The sequence below is a fragment of the Tursiops truncatus genome, chromosome 10 (genome assembly GCF_011762595.2).
Source record: "Tursiops truncatus isolate mTurTru1 chromosome 10, mTurTru1.mat.Y, whole genome shotgun sequence".
Classification (NCBI taxonomy): Eukaryota; Metazoa; Chordata; class Mammalia; order Artiodactyla; family Delphinidae; genus Tursiops; species Tursiops truncatus.
The window spans coordinates 72318713-72333161 of record NC_047043.1 but is presented as its reverse complement, the minus strand read 5'-3'; the positions used below and the strand labels follow the sequence as shown (position 1 = coordinate 72333161).

The window sequence follows — 14449 nt, the reverse complement described above, 5'->3', positions numbered from 1 at the left end:
GCCCAGTGTCTTGACTCAGTCCATTCTCCTCTATGATCCTCAAGGATCGTATGGTTTAATTGGAAAGACAAAGCAGAAACATCCACGAACAGTCCTGTGCAACGTAAGAAATGTCATGAGACAGAATAATAAAATCATTATTATAATAATGGTAATTAGAGCTACCATTTCTTTAAGCACTTAAAAACATTTTAAGATCTCCATAGGCCGAAGGAACATTTACCTATAATGCTACATTCAACATCAGATCAAACATATTAAAATGCACTTTTCATCCAACAGTAAATATAACTTTTTTACCGGACAATTTTTGAAAGGAAATATAAAATGGTGCAACTTTGATTCATGCTTATATAAAATTACATAAAGGTTGAGTTTAAGTGTAGTTGACGGTGGATATGTTATGTTTTAAGTATTTAGTTAAATATCAATTTTTCAGTTTTCTTTTTCTATTTTAAAGTAAATTTTTTTCCAGGTCTCCAACTTCTTTGTAGATGTTAGAAATCTCAGAGGCCCTGACACTGAGCCTTGTGTTTCTAACTTACTCCTTACTGCTATCCTATGTGGTAAGCTCTATCGAGTTCCCATTTCCAGATGAGAAAACTGAGGCTCTTGAGTAAAGTGACACAGAACTAGTTTGGCATGACTCTCAATTCTAAGCTTCCAAACACCATGATATGGTGACTTCTCGATCTGTGACTTAATTGTCAAATGAGTGCTACCAATATCTAGCAGAAGTTGAGATTTCTGCTTTGGAGAGAACTTACAGGTCTTCATGGAGGAGGAATTCAAATTGGTTCTAAGTAGATGTGGGGGGAAAAATGATATTAATTTTTCCTCAGGGTTCTTTTTTCCCACCTTGCCCACTTTCCAGGTTTCTCTTGCCTTACTTAGTTGTGCTTTCATTAAACTGAATGATCAAGCATACATAACACCTCAAGCAGCCTTGGTCCCAAAGAGTATCTACCCACCCAGCAAAAATACCCCTGTGTGCTAGTTACTCAGAGTATTCTTATAGCCAGAGCTAAGAACATAAGAGTAAGTTGCAGATTTTTGCCAATGCAGTTTACAATGGAACAGAAATATTCCTTTCTTATAAAATACTTCTTAGCAGTCATTTAAACCAAAAGTAAGAAAGAGAACAGTGGCCTCCTGAAGAAGGTCATTCTGTCATGAAGTAGCTCAGAGACCCAACATTACAAAGAGCAAGCTGAGAAATGATTATTTAAGACTGAAAAGGCTGAACTCTTGGTTGCCCTGGGTACCGTGTCCTCATCACTGTCCTGTTCTGGCAAGGACTGAAGTCCTCATGCATGACGACTACTTTGCTCTAAAAGTTCACAGCCAAAAATAACCATTGGTAATGAACTTAATAACGCCTTTATTTGACCAAATGAGAAATTGAAACCAGTCTATTTTTTTAGACAGAGAAAATCATTGAAAAATCTACCTTTGGTATTCATAAGATATGTTTATTATTACATCAAATTCAGTCTATTTCAATGTTGGAACTATCACCAAATGGAAAAGTGCATTCCTTAATGAACCCTGCATCTTGTTGCTCATATTGAGTTTAAATAGAGCAATTTACAAGAACCACTATGGTGTTTCTGGGAGCTCTTGACCTTCTCTTTAACAGTTGTACCAGAGCAGTGAAAAAGAAGAAATGAAAGAAGGCATAACTTTATCACAGCGATATCCTGCTTTTCTTGTATCACAGTGATGGCGCCATCCTCCATGCTGATCCTCCACACTGACACTTCAACAAGAGATTTGGAAGACATCTCCATTTCTCCCACTCCTTCATTTCCCGTACCCAGTTGGTCTCCAAATCCTGAGAATCCTCTCTCCTTTTTACATCTTAACCCTCCCTATCTAATACCATAGCCCTGGCATTTCATTTCTTATCCAACTTCCTTCAGCAGTTTCCTAATACTAAGGTACCTCCAGTCTAAGCACTGTAGCCTGATGGTTAGGAACATCGACTCTGAAGTCAAATAGCCAAGGTTCAAATCCAAGCTGTGTAACCTTGTAAAGCACTTAGCGCTGTATCTGAGACATAATAAGCAATTAATAAATTAAGATTAGTTGTCATTATTATTCACACTAGTTATCTTTCTAAAGCCCTGATCTGATCTGATCTCTTCCCTGCATGAAGTCCTTTCATAACTCTCCATTGCCTCTTTAGCCTGGCCTACAGGGCCCCCCGTGATCTGAGACCTGCCCCCCTTCTAGGCACTGCTCCCCACCTTTCACTCCATCCTTTAATCCCAGTTGTAATTCCCTAAGGGCACTCTGCACATATCCTTGTACCTGATTATCCCTTAAGACTTAGCTCCAAAGCCTTCTTTAACCCTTCTCCAGGCCTCATTGAGAGACACAGCTTCCTTTCTGCCACAAGAGCCAGGATTATCTCCATGCTAACTCTCACCACAACCTAGCTTATCCATCCCACGTAAATTCACTCCACGTATTTTTTTTGATTGGTACAATATGCTATGGACTCCGAGTTCTGAAAGGAGCAGAACTAATTCTCTCCTTTAACAAGATAACCTCCTCTTTGTGCTTTTGTTTCTCCATCACCTTGAAATGAATTTTTACTTCCCTCATAATCACTACCCATCCCCCACCCAACAAGACTGCTGCATACTCTAGCTACACTGCAGCTTGCCCATCACTGTCATTCCTTTTGTCCACATCATGTCAGTGATGCCATTGCCCATACCCTTTCCTCTGCCTGGAGACCCTCCATCCCTCTTCTCTACACTGAACACTCCTGTTTTCCAAGGCCCGACTCAGATGTCCCAGCTTCATGAAACCCTCCCTCCTGCACAGAATTGTTTTCTTCCTTCTCTGGTTCCCGTTATCTTCAGGCTCAGTGATAGCACTTACCACATCAGGTAACCATTATTAGCGATATCCCTCAGGCCTGGCTGTGATCCCCTTGAAGGCAGGACTGGCACAGAGCAGACACAGGACTGGCACAGGACTGGCAGCCAGCACAGAGCCTGGCATGAGGTCACGCTCAGTAGCTGCTGGTTGTTAGTCGTTGGTTGAATAAATCAATCAATAATATTAAAAGATTCCTTTTTTACTCTAAAGTTAAGGTCGTTTCATCAAAATTCCAAAATAAACATCAGCTGTGCTTTGCTTAAATAAGTCCTGAATGATGCTAGTAATATTTTACATTTAAGATTTGATAGATGGATATTAAATATACACACAAAGAAAAAATCTCCCTCTGGGCAGGACTTGGTGACCAGTAGTTTAGAAAGAAGATTTAGGCAGGTCACATTCAGTTTGGCATCTTTACCTAATGACTTTAGAAACACTGCAGTCAAACCAGGAAGCCAACGCAGAGCAAAATGCAGTCTTTAGCAAAATCTATTGTGTTTACTGCAAGCTTTGGTTTATCAGCTTTCCTCAGCATCTGTACAGTTCAGAGTAATATGTACTATTTAAAAGGTGTTTAGATATAATAAATTAGCCATTTTAAAGTGTAATTAAATGTAACCGTATTTCTCATAGCAAATTGGCTTTTGTAGGCATCTCTTGCTAAATAAATCAAGCCTACTGAGAAAACCATTGGCCTTTGACAGACAGATTTTTCAAACTTTCCAACTTAGAACCAAATTCAATTAAAACAATACTTTACAACTTCTGTGGAAACCAGGCTACAAGTAATCAATTTTGGAGGGTTCTGTTAGGAGTAGCCCTCGTGAGATTTATTCAAAAACTGGGCTCTAGGCAGCCTTAGGAAGAAAACTAGGAATTAGTTATAATGGATTCTTAAGTGAATTTTATTTTGGTGAAGGATTTTGATTGACAGCATAAAACTATGTCTTGAGGGGTGTGTGTGTGTATGTGTGGTGTGGTTTCTTTTTAGGAAGAGGAATAGTTGTTAATAGAAACAGCTTCAAGTGATGACCAAAAGAATTTAGACTCTACATCAGCCAACCTGGGCTCAAATCCCAGCTCTGCCATTTGCTAGCACAATCACTTATAAAATGGGAATAATAAAGGCCCTTCATCGTGTTGGCATGGTGGGAATTGAATGTGTACATGGAATGCGTGTGCCCAGTGCCTAAGAGAGTAGGCTCATGCTAACTGTAATATGCTGCTCCCCCAAAGATGTTCTCCTCAAAGGGCCACTTGAGTGATCAGAAAAGATTTCTAGGATATTTTCCCTTTTTATGACCACTGAGGGCTGTAAGAATGGGCAGATGTTCTGTTGTGCTTGTTTTGATGTGAACTTAACCATTAGAATTCAGACTGACCCCTCAGAGCTTGACAAATAAACTCATTATTTCAATATTTCATTATTTCTCGGTCCCACCTCTAACCTAGATTCAAGAAAAGTATGCCTCATATGCATGCTACCCTGTCAGCAGATGCCTCAAAGCCATCATTCCTTCAAGTTAACAATTCCCATAACCTAATATCAAGCATGTAAGACTCCTCAGCTTGTTAAAAAAAAAAATCCTCACATGTATCCATCAACACGGCACACTGCAGAGCATGATATCTGGAGAAAAACGAGGCAAAATGCACTTAATAGGATTACAAGCATATGGTGAGGTTCTCTAACAAGTTATTTATGGTCTTGATTAACCTTGCAACATTTTTGCCATTTTCATATGTTTTGCGTAACAACAGAAAAATATTGCCTTTACCTTTTAACATGGCAGGATTATCTTATCTCCCGTCCTTTAATTTAGCCTTCAATTCTCTCCCTCACCCCAAAATTTCTAGCAGCTTGATTATGGAAAAGCAAAGCTTTTTGTGCTCGGTAGCAGTTAATTTCGCGTGAGTGTAGTTTTTGACACTAGTGCATAGCAACAGCGCCACCAAAAGGACAAGGTCCCAAGTTTCTAGGATCTGTTCCGTTTTTTGGCTCATCAGCATATCAGTGTTTTTTACACGATGATTGCTGGTTGCTATGTGTCCAATATGTAATACATTGGCATTTCAGGCTCTTTATAGGTAATAGGTCTTAATTTGTTCTGGCCTGTAGATTCATTAACTTCTTAGCTCTCTTTGGGTATTAGTTTTCTTTTAATGGTCCTGAACTAAAAGCGTAAGTAGTTGATTGTGCTAAGCTGCAGATAAATCAGATGAGCAGCTGTTCTTTATACCACCACAGAAATAATATACAAAAATTAATATCAGAGTCAGTGTAATATCTGTGCTGTCAGGAGAAAATATTGAAATGTGCAAGTTGTTCTGTGTTTAGGGACTATGAAAGTCACCCCATGAAATAAACTTTTCTCATTCTTAGAGTATTGTCTATTATATCTTATGTTGTCCCAAATTTAGCAATGTGGCAAACTTATTTTCTTTAATTTTAAATATATAGTGACATGTCATAAGAATGAAATCAAATTAATTTAATTTATGGCAAGGAGATAGTCTTATATATATCAAATAAATGTATTTCAGGACTACTTTTTCTTCCTGCCATTAACTGAACTGAGTTTGTCATACTTGTTATTCAGAAACTTAGGTATTCACCACTTTAGGTGAACCCCTGAGCTGGGTTAAGCACTACAGCTTACTGGTTCAGAGGGTAAACTACGGAATCAGACTGCCTGGGTTCAAATTCTGGCCCCACTATTTCCTGACTGACATGACCTTAGGTTAACACCCAGTGTCTGAATTTCCTCCTCTGTTAGATGGAGTTGTTAATCCTATCTATTTCATAAAATTGCTGTGAGGATCAAATGAGATAATACCTATCAAGGTTTTAACACAGAGTAAGTACTCAATAAATATCAGTTACTGCTATTATTATTGTTGTCATAGTTATTTGTAGGAGTTAGTTATTATTCCTTTGCTGCTTCTTATGGAACTCTCTAAATGCGACTGAATTCCAAAATCAATTTTATTTTTTTAACTTGTGCTTTCATGGAATGTTACCTACCTAGAATAGTAGAAATAGGTTTACTGCTGCACAGGTACAGAAATGTATCTATTCCATTCGTGGATGGGGACATCTGGCTTCAGAAGCCCATCTGTTCCCCCTACCTCCACCCCACCATGTTCAGAGAGCTTTTAGAAGCCATTAGGCACATTCCCATTTATTCTTATTTGGGCCTGGGAAAGCAAAATGACATCATTGAAGTGAAAGCTCTGCCCTTTGAAAGCATCACAGCAAAGTTATGGGAGCTGAAATATCTTGAAGGAGCCTTTTAGCTGCATCATTGCCATATCCCTTCCTGTCCCTGAGTCTGATTATGAAATTAGGAGACATGTACAGAGAAAGGGAACTGGGATCACCCAGTTTTGTATTGTACCCACTTCAAAGCAAGACTTGCATCCTTGCCCAACAGAGTCATTAGCAATTAGGGTTTATAAGTCAGTTTACAGCAGTGACAGGTATGAGTCAGAATGCTGTGCCATGATTTGCTATTATTCAATTTAAATTGGCTATTGAATGAAATATTTGGGGGTAAAAACTTGGTAATTAGTTTTCAATAGTAAAAATTAAGGAATTGGATATTCAGAGTGAGTTCTACTACCCTACAATTATTTTTAACTGAATTTTTTCATTTACTTTTCTGTCTATTCATGTCAGCAGTCCTTACTACTTCAAAAAGTTTCCACTGATTATTTTTCTGTTTTCTAACACTTAAAAATCACTGTGAATGTGAATCTTTTATTTTAGTGTTCTTTTGTACTGCTTGTTTCATTGGATCTGTTTTATATAAACATGAGCAAACATGAAAGGGCCAGTCTATGTAGTCTATGTAAGAACTCGGTCACAAACCAAATAGGATTCTGTAACCATTTCTGTTCTCCAGAGACTGGAGTAAGTCATTGGGAATAAGGGGGTTAGGGACAGGTATAAAATACAATTATCAGTATAAAATTAAGAAAATGGAAATTTACCTGAATAGCAGGACTGTGATGCATAGAGAGTTATTTAAATGCCTCTAAAAGTAAATAGGCAGAGATCCATTCACTAGAGGCCTGAGTACAGGTGAAATTCTGGACGAATACTAATGAATGTATTATCAGGAGTATTTCTGCACCACTGTGAGTTTGTCTGGAGAACCTGTTAGTCCCCTTGCTTACTAATTCCTTTTTTGCTGTGAAATAATAAAGCCTAAATCATAGAACTAAATTTCACTTGCAAATTGCTGGAAGTCTTATTTCTCCAGTGAGATCAAATATGTCTTATGACATGTTTTTCCTTCCACTGTTCTCCCAGCTGTTTTTTCTTATTACTGAAATGGTGATGCATTGATATTGGTTCAATTACCAAAGTATCTGAGTACATTCAAGTTCATGGGACATCACAGATAGGCTAAGTGACTGTGATTATTAGACAGGGTGTTTGATTTAAATTAAAGGAACACTTCCAAGAGATTATTTATAGAGGAAGACAGTTTAAAGAATTCCCATCACCCATGTCATTAATATTTTAGGACCCATTAAAATAAGGAATATGTGGAAAATAAGGACTATGTGCCTTTTATGTACAGGCATCATTGCTACGCTGTTTTCTTCAGTTGGGGTCAGCACTATGGGTCCACATTATGGCTGAGAAAACCTTAACGCCAAACCCATTAGGTAAGGAAGTAACAGAAGCCCTCTAAATGCAGTTCAAAAATGTGTACCAAATTCCAAATTGTAAGAAAATGAAAATGTTAAAAATGATTTTCATATTAGAATTACACGGTTGTTAACCACATAAGAAAAATACTTTGAGGTGATATTCAAAAAGAGAATTTCTATCAGGTATAATGAAATTTTCTCCCTTTATAGAACAAAGGAAAAACATCAAGTTCCATTGGAGGCAAGTGTTTAAAGCTTGCATGGAATGAAGCTGTTTACCTATGTTTTGAAAAAGGTAGTAACTTAAAGATTTCTTGCGGAGGGGGAAATTCAGATTTCATATTTTTGTCAGGTATTGGCATCACTTTTTTCAGTTCTCTGATTAATGCTTGAGGTTTTATTATACACTCAGGGAAAATGACCACCTTGACCTAAGATGTACATGTGTAATTCCAATAATGAAAATAGAGGACTTCCCTAGTGGCACAGTGGTTAAGAATCCGCCTGCCAATGCAGGGGACACCGGTTCGATCCCTGGCCCGGGAAGATCCCACATGCCACGGAGCAACTAAGCCTGTGTACCACAACTACTGAGCCTGCGCTCTAGAGCCCACGAGCTACAACTATGGAGCCTGCACACCACAACTACTGAAGCCCACGCACCTAGAGCCTGTGCTTCACAACAAGAGAAGCCACTGCAGTGAGAAGCCTGTGCACCTCAACGAAGAGTAGCCCCCGCTCGCCGCAACTAGAGAAAGCCCGCACACAGCAATGAAGACCCAAAAAGAAATAGAAGTTATCCTTGCAAACTTAGTAACATTGAGATATAAATATATATATTCTATATCTCCGGGTCTCCAGGTCATTGCTAATACTTGCTATACAGCATTAGTTCCAGGAGATGTCTTGTTTTGTTTTGTTGTATCTGGAAATAGCAAACTTTGTTAACAGTATAAAACTTCCACAAGGAGGAGGATTCCACACATGAACTTTAATTACGCCGTAGATGCTGTCTAATCCAGTGACTGATAACCTGTGTCTTCTTACATATACCGCTTTGTTACTTGCTGGGTCTCCCAAACAGCCTTCGACTTTTTGTAAAATAAACCAGCCCCTTCTTACAGGTTGTTTCTCAGGAAAAAATTACAGTAATGAGAGTGCATGTGAAAGTACCTGTAAAGAGCATTATGCTGATTAGTACCTCACAAATGTTTTGTCTTTTACAGCCTGTCAACCAGGGTCGTCACTATCAGAAAGAAATGAATCCACCTTCTCCTTCTAACCCCCGGTAAGAATCATTAATTAGCTAAATTTTTTTTAAGATTATTTAGGAATTGACTGTGCATTTTTCTTGGTTTCATGAAATTGTTTTCCAAACTTCCAAAGGGCTTCCAAAGTTCTTTTCTATAGATGTTTTAATTCAGCCTGCTTTTCTTAATCAGACTATGGTCTCATGGTTAATAGTGTAACTAGGTTTAAATAGCACTTCTGCCTTTTACTAGCTGTGGGACTTTGAGAAAATCATTTAAGTCAACGTAATTCAGGCATAATAATTACCTCGTAGTATTTTGGGGAGGATCATATGGACTAATAATACATGAAAAATCCTTAGCACAGTTCCTGTCACATAGCAAGCTCTCTTTAAGTGTTCATTTATTCAGTATTATTCTATTTTCATAGGTGTTTCATCTTAATAGGTCTTTGAAGTTTAGTACATTTTAGGCATGAATTTTTTTTGTATCACCTGGTGCCTTTACATTCATCAAGATAGCTAATATGGGCTTCCCTGGTGGCGCAGTGGTTGAGAGTCCGCCTGCCGAGGCAGGGGACGCGGGTTCGTGCCCCGGTCCGGGAAGATCCCACATGCCGCGGAGCGGCTGGGCCCGTGAGCCATGGCTGCTGAGCCTGCGCGTCCGGAGCCTGTGCTCCGCAACGGGAGAGGCCACAGCAGTGAGAGGCCCGCGTACCGCAAAAAAAAAAAAAAAAAAAAAAAAAAAGATAGCTAATATGAGTTCAAGTGGCCATTCTCTTTTTTCGTAATTTCAAAGTTCGTAATCTCAAAATTATTTTATTATTTCAAAAATGTCATTGACACGTGAGTCATTTGACAATATAGAAGAACCTTATTATATTAGGCTCATTAGAGATAAGTGAATCTGAATTCAAGTTTTGAAATATATGTAGTGTTATATGGCTTTCTAAAAATAGCTAAATAAGCTAGTTTATCAGTATAAGTCAATATCACTTTATTACTGTTTATTAAATACCAAGAATTTACTGAAAATCAGTCTATCTTGGGCTCCACCCACAGGATCTTAGTTATCATAAGATTATAATAACTAATTATCTAATTAGTTATTATAATAACTAATGCACCCCATTATCTAAATGCATCTCATTATCAAGCTCTCTCACCTGAGAGAGACAGGCAGAAGGAATTTGTTAAATAAGAATACAGGGCTGTATCCTGGAAGCCAAGGGCAACCAGGCCTCAGGAGGGATCTGAAACTAGGAACTAGAAAGCAGAGAGGCAGGCAGGCAGTATCCTCACCCCATCTCTGTTTGCTTCTTCCTATGTGCTCAATTCTTCTAAGCACCAGCTTTCTTTACTTCTCAGTCACATATAGCTGTCTTGAGTTTACATATTACATTTCAAAATACATGCTGAGGCTGACAGTCTATGTCTGAATCCCAATTCCTACTTTCCAGGAGAAAGAATGTGATTGGCCTAGCTTGGGCCAAGTATCCACTTCTGGTCCAATCAGCAATGAAGAGCCAACCAACCAAGCCATGTAAAATTAACATGGCTACCAGGAAACCACATACGTGGTTTACAGGACTTTTACTGGGGTCCAGAATATTCATGACGTAGGTAGAGTAAGTGTTCTTTATTAGTAATCTCTTCTACATGTTTCTGGTCTACATACTTGATCTGGTCATTCTTGCATGTTACCTAGTAGGAGGAATTGTCACTGTCATAATAAATATGATAAGGAGTTGAAAACTGAGATTGTAATTTCAGTGTATATAAAAAGGTGTTTAAACGTTCTTCAAAATAGTTATCTCTTGATATGCGTATATGTCTCTTGCAATCTTGCAGCTCATCTAGATTTGACCAATAAACTCTTTATCTATATATGAATAAGCTTTCAAGGTAATTGGAAATCCAACTTTGGTCCAAATTATAACAGTCACGACTTGTAAGCTGAGTAAATGAAAGTGATGGAAAGTGATGTTAGAAAGTGGAGCATTTTGTTTCAATAAAAGGAAAATGGGGACCTAATTTTCATCCTACTTCTGCTACTAACCCAGTGTATGATCTCAGACAAGCCTCTCAAACTGTTCAGACCTAATAATAAGAACACCCTCATGTGTAAAGGAAACGATTTCAGTTACAACAAGCTCTCTGAGGTCACTTACAGATTTATGATTTTGTGACTTTGATGAGACTCATTATAGACTTTCCATATGAAAACCAGTTCCACTATTAAGGGGAACACTGCCCTATATAGGAAACATACCTCATATTATTCGATTAACTAATTAATGTTTAGATGTGGTAGTATTGGATTTTAAATCTCTTTTAAAATTTGATTCCCAAAGATAGAACATAAGAAAATTCACCAGCTAAACAGACAGCATATTTTATTTAACCAATTAAATGTTCATTCATTTATGAAAAATTAATCTACATTTTCACATAATAAAATTAAAAGCCAGATTTCAAAGCAAAAAATAAAATGCTGCCAACACCATTTTCCAGCAGGTTATCCACCAGTTTCCTAGAAAATTATTATATGGCTGTTCAGAAAATCTGCAGATTACATGGCTTAGCTCTTGGCTCGTAAATCCAGTAGCTTGGAGAATTGGCAGAAAGGCATTATTGGACCATAAATAAAGAAGATGATAAAATTATGAGGTCAGCATGGATCATCATATAAAAATGGGATAAACTGAATCATGTAATACATGTGATTTAATTTAAAATTGAGAGATATGATTCTTCTTAAGAGTTGTATTATATTTCTTATAAATAGTATCCCATGCTTTAGATCCTACAATACAGAACTTTAAAATTAAACTTTGAAGTTAAAAGATACTAATAATGACTATTGAAAAAATAAGAAATGAAAAGGTAAGTCTCTAAGTCTACCCCCTTGGATAAACAAGCATCTCGCCTGAACCTTGTTGAAAGTTTGGTGTGCAGAAGCTCTGAGCAACACATGAGAAGCAGGAAGGCTCTAGATTTCCTGAATTAAGTGTTGTTGTGATCAAAATAATGCAAACATGACGGGGATCGGGGACATGTGTGTGCAGGTCCTCCAAGAGGAGAGTATGATGGTGCCCTTTGGGAGGTGAAATGGCCATGTTAGCGTCAGTGAAATATCTGCAACTACTCCAGAGACCTAAGAACATAAGATTTGTAAATTATATGTACTCATACCCACATATGTACATATTTAGAGAGTCAGCTTTCAGTTAGCTTTATTAATATAACAGAATAACCAGTATCCCCAAGCTTTATTAATATAACAGAATAACCAATATGCCCAGTCTTTTATTTACATTTTATTCTGGAAAGATTTTTATTTCTGTACCATAATTACCTTCTTAGTTTTATATACTGATGAGTAAAGTTAAAGATAGTATGCAGTCCACGAAGCAGACAAATTTGTGTTTTGAAAAGTTATCTCTAGGGTAAAAATGGCTAAAACTCTGCATATATTCATATAGTGGTTTCCTTAGAGTAAAGGAGTTCACTTGCACTCAGAGGACAATGCTTGATATTGGACGGAGGGTGGGATACAATGTTAGTCATTTCCTGAGAAGTTTGCAATCTGGGGATTGAAATACACATGGTTCACCAAATCATATTCCCTTGTGTGTCTAGATTTGCAACAAAGCCATTTCCCCTTGCTTTGGTAGGCATGGGGGACGGGGGTGATATTTCCCACTATTTTTGCCTAACATTCTGATGGACACTTAGCATCTCAGTTGCTGGGGCCCTTGCTTCCATTGTTCACCCACACTGCGTCGTGGGGCACTGACAGCTTGTATGACAATGTGCAGAAATGGCTAACATAATCTAATACAATTTAAAGGAGTGTTGGGAGGAGGAAACAATTTCACAGTTCATTCATGTTGAGTAATGTTTCCTAGCATGTAAACTTACATGCTGCCAAACCGAGCAAAATGGATGCCGTTCACAGTCTTCAGTCATTTATTTTAAAATGCCGTCTATTGGTTTGCAGGGTTTAGAGCTGTCCCTTAGGCACATCTACGTATGTGTTCATGTAGATTCTTCAGAACAGCTCAAGATATTTTTGCTCAGGAACAGGTTTTATAAAGTAAGCTGTGATTACATTCTGGTTGTCTGTTCATATGGATGGAGTCGATAACCAGTCTTGCGTTTCAAATGATGATTACGCTTGCTATTTTTATAACTCATTGGTAAATTAAGGGGGGAGGAGGGAAGGTGGTCAAAGGCTCTGTAAGGTTCCAAATGTTTATGGAAATAAACAATATAGAAAATAATTCTAGACTGACCAAACAGTCATGAACAGCATGGTTTCCTTTCTAACCTGTTTGCTTTATGATTTAACATTTATCCATAATTTTTTAAAATGTCCTGCAGATTGTGTTAGGGCTTGAATCCTTTGCAGCCTTGCCACCTGTTTGTGCGATATGAACATACTTATAACTATCATTATCCGATAAATCCCTGTAGACTTTGACAGATGATTAATAATCACTGACCTCGATTCACACTGGCTCAGCCGGCCTGACCAAGGCGAGCTGGCCTGTCACTGTAACCTACAGGCACTGCTCTGGACTGATCACGGTGGCTTCATTTATCTTTTCTCTCCAACAGTCAGGAGATGAGCTTCTCTTCTATTGCTTAAGGTTTTTTTCCCCCACCAACACAAGAGAGAGAAAATGTATAAACAAAATTAAATACAGAACTTGTATGTCATTTTCATCTTCAAATGATTAAGTTTGGATGATTTTAAAACAAGTCATATTTTTAACAAATATTCCTCCTTAGACCAAAGCACAACAGAGGTTTTCCTGATTAACTGTGCACACAGTTTCTCTAAATGTACTGTTGTTGTTTTCTACTACCTATATTTTGGCATTAAATCTTAATGATTTGTTTGTAAAACCAAAGGCATCAGTTTTTACTTTCATCATTTCTATTGTTAGGTTTACCGAGGAAAAGCTATCCATATTGGTGCCTCTCGTTTCATAATCCCCTTCCCACAAATTCACACCTGCTCATTGTAGGGAAGTGACTTTCCATACTCAGATTCCTCAGGTCTGATATAAGGTCCTTGACTGAGGACCTGTCATGCTGTTTTCCAGGTTCCCTGGGGACAGAATGGTGTCTCTCTTCCCTGTGATGCTCAGCACAGCCTGGCTTGGGTAGGGGCTCCATCAGAATGTGAGCTGAGGGAGGGAGCAGGGAGGTATGCCCACATACCATGGAGAAATGAAAATCTTCATCCTAAATATTAACCAGTTAAGTTTCAAATATTTTCCTACATCCTTGCAAGAGTTTCCCCCTTCCTTTTCTGAAAATGGAAGGACAATGGTATTGCTTTATCCACTACCAGGATAAAATTGTGTTTTGTGAAAGGCCCTTGTTTGGACAGAGTTTAAATCTGATTTTCATGTATGTTCCACTCCCTGCCAACCCAGAGATCCATAGACACTGGTAACCATTAGAATGGCCCTAATCTTTAATACATAATATAATATGTATTATTTATACAATCTCTTTAATAATAGCTTCCAATACCTTCTATATTCTAATGACTCTCAAAATTATATGTCCAATCCTGACCCTCCTCTGAATTTCAGACTCATCTCTCCAAGCTGCCAATTTGACAGA

General features: G+C 38.0%; 1 protein-coding gene across 18 annotated transcripts in view; it reads left to right on the top strand.

Moving 5' to 3' along the window:
- CFAP20DC (CFAP20 domain containing) overlaps nucleotides 1-14449 on the top strand; it is a 291535-nt gene that overhangs the window by 207636 nt on the left and 69450 nt on the right. For all 18 annotated transcript variants that reach the window (XM_073811274.1, XM_073811284.1, XM_073811278.1 and 15 more), the window contains one exon: nucleotides 8784-8845. In XM_073811274.1, coding sequence (XP_073667375.1) covers nucleotides 8784-8845 — 62 coding nt within the window. The remainder of the gene's footprint in view (nucleotides 1-8783; nucleotides 8846-14449) is intronic.